We start from the raw sequence: 6741 nt of genomic DNA on the forward strand, positions 1-6741 counted from the left end.
TCATCGTCATTGCCATGGTCTGCTCTCACTGGTTCCATTTAAAGTAGAGAGAGAAATCTTCCATTACCTGAACCAAAGGGAGGCGTATAAAACCCTACAACTTTTTGCCCTCCAATGGAACAATTGTGACCAAAGAATATAACTTTTTTAGGGAGGCTAATTTCCTTGCAGATTTGCCGGCAAGTAGAAATTTCAATTATGATATTTCCTCAAATGGTATTGTACATCCAATGTTATCTTTGTTACCACAAACTAATTCTATGGAACTTTTTATATGCGATCTCATTGAGGCCATTTAAAGGTATTCTTCCTTTTTTTACCTAAAAAAAAGAATCTCCACTATAATGATTCAGGTGAATCTCCAAATTCGATCCCAAGTCATAATGATTTATTAAAGTCACGGTCATATTATAATGATTTAGCGGATCTCTAAATTCGATGTGGATCACTTTGTCCACTATAGATAGGACTGGATATATAGAGTCCAGAAGCAAAATCCATCACATTAGAAAAAAACTAAATTATGAAAAGAAGAATCTCACTAATATTATAAATATGAGCTATGTACCTTGATTTATGAGATATGGATCATAAATAAAAGAAAATAGAAATTATGCCCTACTTTCGTAATTCTTTCATTTTTTAAAATTTTTTTTTGAGAATATTAATAATATTATTTTATTTAGGTAACTTTGTGCAAATAATAAATATGGCTGTTATAACAAAATAGCAACTAAAGCTAAAACCTATCTGAATTCATTGGTGTTCTATGTGCTGTGGCCGGATTACATGTTCGTCAGCCCTCGTCAATCATGAGGACCTTGATGTGGGGAACACGAGAAGTCCGTGTCCCAGTTGGCACCATCAGAGGTTACCCTCCCCTAGCTTTCTGAGATTCTTCATGGCAAATTGGCCATGTAAGGACACAAGCCCCATCAACTTCTCCTTTCTAATCTCCGGCCTCTTTGCCCTCTCCTAGGTAGGTTGACGACAATGGATGCCCATCCTCACAGGTGCCACCCATCTATTGGCCTCTAGGGGTGGGGCACCTGCTGGATTCCTCTCCATTGATTCCCATGGCCTTCCTTCTCTTGATGATTGCAGGGCTTTGGAATCCAATATGATGGGGCCCACACAACACTGATGAACTCAATCACAAATATTGTGCTGTCTCTTGTGAATAATGCTTGGATGTCTCTATGTCAACCTCAGTCACCTGTAAATTTCACATTAGTATTGTAGCTGGGTTCGAATTGCATCTTTCATATGAAAAAATAATTGATCTTCTTTCACAACATCGACGCCGATCATTGGAATATGCTCTAGACAATTCTCGATGCATGTCGAACTTCTTTATTTATCTATCTATATATATATATATATCTCGAAGTGACTATTACGTGATCCAACGGTAGATTCATGCGAAAGACGGGAATGGAGGATACAACCTCTGTTCTTGTGGTAAAGACTTACTTCATTGTTCCTTATCTAGTATCAGGTGGACATGATAATATGTTGGATGAATTAGGTCAAGTTCACATCAACTTGGTCTATTTGTATCCCTACTATGACGCCAGCAATTCTTTGATTAGCCCAACTTGGTCAAGCTATTTATGTAAGAACTTTAGAAACTATGGCTAAGCTTGAAAGCAAGCCCTACATTTATTCGATTTTAGGAAACAGACAAAGGGCTTTATGTATCTTAAGATAACTACAATTTTCACGCTAAATGACTTAATTATAATCCAAAATACGTAAAACAACTCGGCGTCTAGAGAGTGGCTGAATCTCCACCCCTAGTTGTCTATATAAACCCTTGTGCTCCTTTATAACATCTATTGGAGAGGAAGGGGAAGAGAAGAAGCAAGAGTTAGAGAAGGGCCTTGGGCTCTCTTTTCTCCTTTGCACTCCCAAAAACAGAAGAAGGGGGAAAAAATTCTGCAGCTTTTGTGTCACACTAATTTCCTGCAAACCAAAGCGGCTATATAACTTCGCATAAAAATGGGTGAAGTAAGTACAGTTTTTACATTGCAATTGTCCTCAGTTCTTCATTCCTTTGTAGTTTGTAATATTTTATAAGTTCGTCTCTAGGATATTATCACTAAAATTGTTGGTTCTATGCGATAATTAAGGTGTAAGATCATTTTAAGCCTTGGATTCAAAACTGAATATTGCATGGTCTTGTTACACCTTACGTGAAAGGGATGAGTGCTTGAGTTTGATCAAATTATTTTAGTTTGCTTCCTTCACATTTTGATATCAGAAATGAGGTGAACCATCAACTTTTCCTCAAAAGAAAAAAAAAAAGTTTGTATTTTAAATTTAAATTTCATAATTAGAAACAGGGTGGTCTTATCGCAATCAAAATATGGCTGCATGGAGTTCATGTTAAGAATATAATTTATATAATATGTTTTTGCAAATAGGCCTTACATGATTAAACAGTAATGCATGAATTGTATTTCTACATGATTTTTTTTCAGATCTTCTTTACATATAATTTGAATTTCTTTTTTTAATGTATAGGAGCAAAAGGAAGAGGAGCAAAAGGAACAAGAAGAGAAGAAGGCAGAGGGTGCCGAGGAGAATAAAGAAGAAGAGAAGAAAGAGGAGAAGAAGGAAGAAGAGACACCAGAGGTAGTGCTCAAAGTGGACATGCACTGTGAGGGCTGTGCAAAAAAAGTTGAAAGGTCTCTGAGGCGATTTGAAGGTATCTTCTTCTTTCCTTACCATAGCTTTCTCTCCTTTTCACCAGAATAGTCTGAAGATGGTTTGTTAAATAATTGGCTGGAAATCAAAGACTAGAAGCAAATGAATGGTCTGAGAAGAATTACCTGAACCTCAGCTCTAGCCGATATCCCCTGTTCCTAGACTTCGAATCTTGATGCTAAATTGAGAGAAAGATATAAGAATTAATAGAAACTTGAAGTTAAGAAAATAACATGTCTTGCACTATTCCATTAATTTGGATGCTACGCTGCTTTACGCCTTGTAGGTAGACTTGCCACTGTTTCATGTTGGATTTTCCTAGTTTTCCCAACCAATTGTTTATATATCGATCCAGTTCTAGCGAATGTTTCTGAAAAGATAATTTGCTATATATTATAAGTGAGAAAAGCTTTGATGGCATATTACTTTTGTTCAAGAATATCCATATTTATAATGAAGATAAGCACATGATCATGGGTAGCAGTAGCATGGTTCATAGCCAGGAATTAGTTGATAAATAAGTAATATTCATGGTTCGTAGCCTGAGTCCCTGTTGAAAACAATTAACTTTTTTTTTAACTAACAACTTGGCCTAAAGAATGTATAACCAACCAACATCATCATGAAATATCTCAATTAAATCCCTCATATTCATTAACATCTGAAGGTTCATGATCCAATAGTAATGAAAATTTTCTCTCAAAGAAATAGTACTGAAAAAGTTTTATCATCAATCGCCACCTATTAATCATTCTATGCAAATGCGGCATCTTTTATCTGAAATGGTTCATTTGTAATCTTAATAGGTATTGAAGATGTGAAGACAGATAGCAGATCCAGGACAGTGGTGGTGAAAGGAAAGGGAGCAGACCCAATAAAAGTATGTGAGAGGATTCAGAAGAAGACTGGCAAGAGGGTGGAACTAATCTCTCCCCTTCCTAGGCCTTCCGAGGAGGAGAAGAAAGAGGAACCCCCACAAGAAGAAAAGAAGGAAGAGGTTTGCTATGCTTTTCTTTGTTTTCTTAGGACTGACATTAAATCTAGGAGTACTTTATTAGTGATAGAAGGATGTTGTTTAAAACAATCTATTCATCTAAGCCATATGGCTCTTCTAGGCAGCAATTTTCAGTTGTGGAATAGCTACTTCTATTTGCTAACCTTTGTAGAACATCAAAGCTTGCAAAGACAGTTATCTAGGACCATGCTACATCAACTAATACTTTTTTCTTATTCAAATTAATATATGTAATCTAGATTCCTAACTCTGCAACATTGTCAAAACAGGATAGATCCATTAAATTCATTATTATGACAGAATTTATTAATATAAAATTGAATACCGATCTGCAGCTAATTTTGTTGATATGAATTGAAGTGTTTTAGAATTCATATGTATGTTGAATAGAAAAAATTTAAAACTCCTCAAGTTAGGCCTCTTCTTTAGGTTTTAATAACAATGCTATGACGTAAAAGTACTCTGCATATACTTGTATCTTGTCCTCCTTGCGAACTTGCATAATTTCTTTCATCTTGTTAGCTTAATCATTAGTTGATTTATCTTTTTCGGTTTCAATCGCAGCCAAAGGCGATTACAGTCGTATTGAAAGTCCGAATGCATTGTGATGCATGTGCACAAGTTTTACAGAGGCGGATAAAAAAGATGGATGGTATGTCATGATCCTGGTTTTAATATATGATTCATTACTCAACACCAAAACTGAAAAGAATTCTTCAATTAATCTTGCATACTTTAGTTATATCAATCAATTAACATGTCACTGGATATGAAGTATCTTCATTAATCCTCCAGCTCTCCAAGAGCTCCAATGGTTGAGATAGAAGGCCAGCTGCTTCAACTCCCTAGCAGGATCATTGTGAATAACTCATTAATGGTCCACTAAGGTTATGCAAAGAAAGTTAGCCATGGGGTTCGACATTGGCACTTCAATGCCGGCATGGATTGCTGCCACTTTGTGCCAAAGAATAGCAGATCATAATTGGGTCTTTATCATTTCTGTGTGGCCATCTAGCATAATATCTATCACAAGCTTGAACTGCATTCTACTGCGTATCCATTACCTATTTTGCATTTTAATAGTTCTGGATTTAAAAACTCATTAATTCTTCTAAAAGATGTACACCATTACCATCAGGGGCGGCCCAATTCATTTGGGGGCCTAAGGCAAATCAAATGAATAAGGCCTCTTTTTTTTTAATAATAAATTTTTTTAATAAGTATAAAATATTTAAAAAAATGATATGAAAATAAATAGCTATCAAGTACACTATTTCAACAAAGATACATGAATCTAACAAAGATAGGCAAGAAATCTTTTTAATTTAATATTATTTTTAAATGAAAGTATAGAAAAGTAATTATCCTAAGGGCCATGAAACTGATTAAATAACTGAGATAATGCTTGGCAATATTGTTTATCATGTCAAGCAAGCGCAGAATAGCAAAAGGTCATCCCATGGCACTTCATGGTCAAGATAAAAGAAAGAATTTGTCCAGAAAGGAACCTCTCTGTAAGAGAAAGTAGGGGCATTATGGAAAATTGACTCCATCTAATTAATAAAAGTCCCATCCCACCATCTCCCCTTCAAGTGAGTACCCAAGCAGCAACCGCAACATCACAGCATAGCAGCCATTCAACCCCCTCCCTCCTTCTCTCTCTACCACCCAAGAGGGGAGAAGAAACCGAGAGGAGAAAATTAAAAGAATCTCCACCCTCCAAGAAGTCCATTTCCAATCCCCCTTTCTTCCTGATGGCCCAGCTAGATCAGGAGTAATGTGAGGGAAGGAAAACCAAGACCAAAACCAAACAAGAGAAGGGATGAAAGATAAGAGGGGCTTCAGGCGTGTATCAAGCCAACCAAATCCCTCCTCTCTCTCTCTCTCTCTCTCTCTCCATCCAAAACAAAACTACCGTCCCCAACTTCCTAAATTTCCCCTCTGCAGGCCAGAAAACTCTCCACCTCCCTTCCATCAAGGGGAAAGACTCGTAGCCAGCTCCTATTCCCATTTTACATGGGGCCTTTGCTTCCTTTTGGTCACGGTCAGACCCAAGAAACTTCCCTCTCCCCCTCTCTCTCTCTCTCTCTCTCTCTCTCTCTCTCTCTCTCTCTCTCTCTCTCTCTCTCTCTCTCTCTCTCTCTCCACCTCTTGGGGGCCTTCCATTGGCCCGGGGCCTTAGGCGACCGCCTCAGTCGCCTAAGGCTCGGGCCGGCCCTGATTACCATAGTATTCTTTGGTCAATCATCATAATCAATTACTGAATGAACTAATAAAAACTCATAATTGGGTTTTTTTTATTTTTCTTTTTTTAAATAGGTGTGGAGTCAGTGGCGACAGACCTGCCAAACGATCAAGTGATTGTTAAAGGCATGATAGACCCAGTAAAATTGGTGGAGAATGTGCATAGACGAACCAGAAAGCAAGCTTCAATAGTGCAAGGTGAGGAAAAGAAGGAAGAAGAGAAGAAAGAAGAGAAGAAGGAAGAGGAGAAGGAAGAGAAAGGTGAAGGTGAAAAGAAAGAAGAGAAAGAAAATGGAGAAGATGACAAGAAGATTGATGTTAAAAAATATGAATATTGGCCTCTTAGATACTCTGTTGAGTATGCATACCCACCTCAAATTTTCAGTGATGAGAATCCAAATGCTTGCACCATTATGTAACCAAAGAATGTGAACTTAAAATGTTTTGCTAAGTTATATTTTGTATGCATATGTGTGCTAGTGCATATTTTAGTGGCTAGTGGGGAAAATATTAAGCTATATTTCTTGATCTCTGAGTCTGGCTCATCTTTTCATCCAGTAATAGGTTTCCTAAATTTCATATTTTTATGGTCCTCCTTACTTATGTTGCTGCTAACAAAATTGACCTCATTGCTTAGTTCCTTTATATTTATCTTCAGATGTGAAAGGCCTATGGCTTAATACACAAGAGTTGATACTCATTTAAGGTGCTAAAATTCCTGTAAAATGTTTGATTAATTGATTTCTCTGACCCTTGTGGCGTGCATCCTAGGT

At 37.0% G+C, this 6741-nt stretch overlaps 1 protein-coding gene across 1 annotated transcript; it reads left to right on the forward strand.

Annotated features, from left to right (window-relative positions):
• The first annotated feature begins 1835 nt into the window (after window positions 1-1835).
• On the forward strand, window positions 1836-6499 carry LOC120113247 (heavy metal-associated isoprenylated plant protein 7-like). The gene is made up of 5 exons (XM_039134113.1): window positions 1836-2010; window positions 2527-2710; window positions 3516-3706; window positions 4289-4376; window positions 6044-6499. The coding sequence occupies exons 1-5, from the start codon at window positions 2002-2004 to the stop codon at window positions 6385-6387; spliced, it is 816 nt and encodes a 271-aa protein (XP_038990041.1). The 5' UTR covers window positions 1836-2001; the 3' UTR covers window positions 6388-6499.
• The last annotated feature ends 242 nt before the right edge of the window (window positions 6500-6741 follow it).

Source organism: Phoenix dactylifera, chromosome 15 (genome assembly GCF_009389715.1).
Source record: "Phoenix dactylifera cultivar Barhee BC4 chromosome 15, palm_55x_up_171113_PBpolish2nd_filt_p, whole genome shotgun sequence".
Lineage (NCBI taxonomy): Eukaryota > Viridiplantae > Streptophyta > Magnoliopsida > Arecales > Arecaceae > Phoenix > Phoenix dactylifera.

Coding starts and splice junctions, on each gene's coding strand:
- LOC120113247 (XM_039134113.1), top strand. Junction 2,711..3,515: donor GTCTCTGAGGCGATTTGAAG/GTATCTTCTTCT, acceptor TAATCTTAATAG/GTATTGAAGATGTGAAGACA. Junction 4,377..6,043: donor GCGGATAAAAAAGATGGATG/GTATGTCATGAT, acceptor TTTTTTAAATAG/GTGTGGAGTCAGTGGCGACA.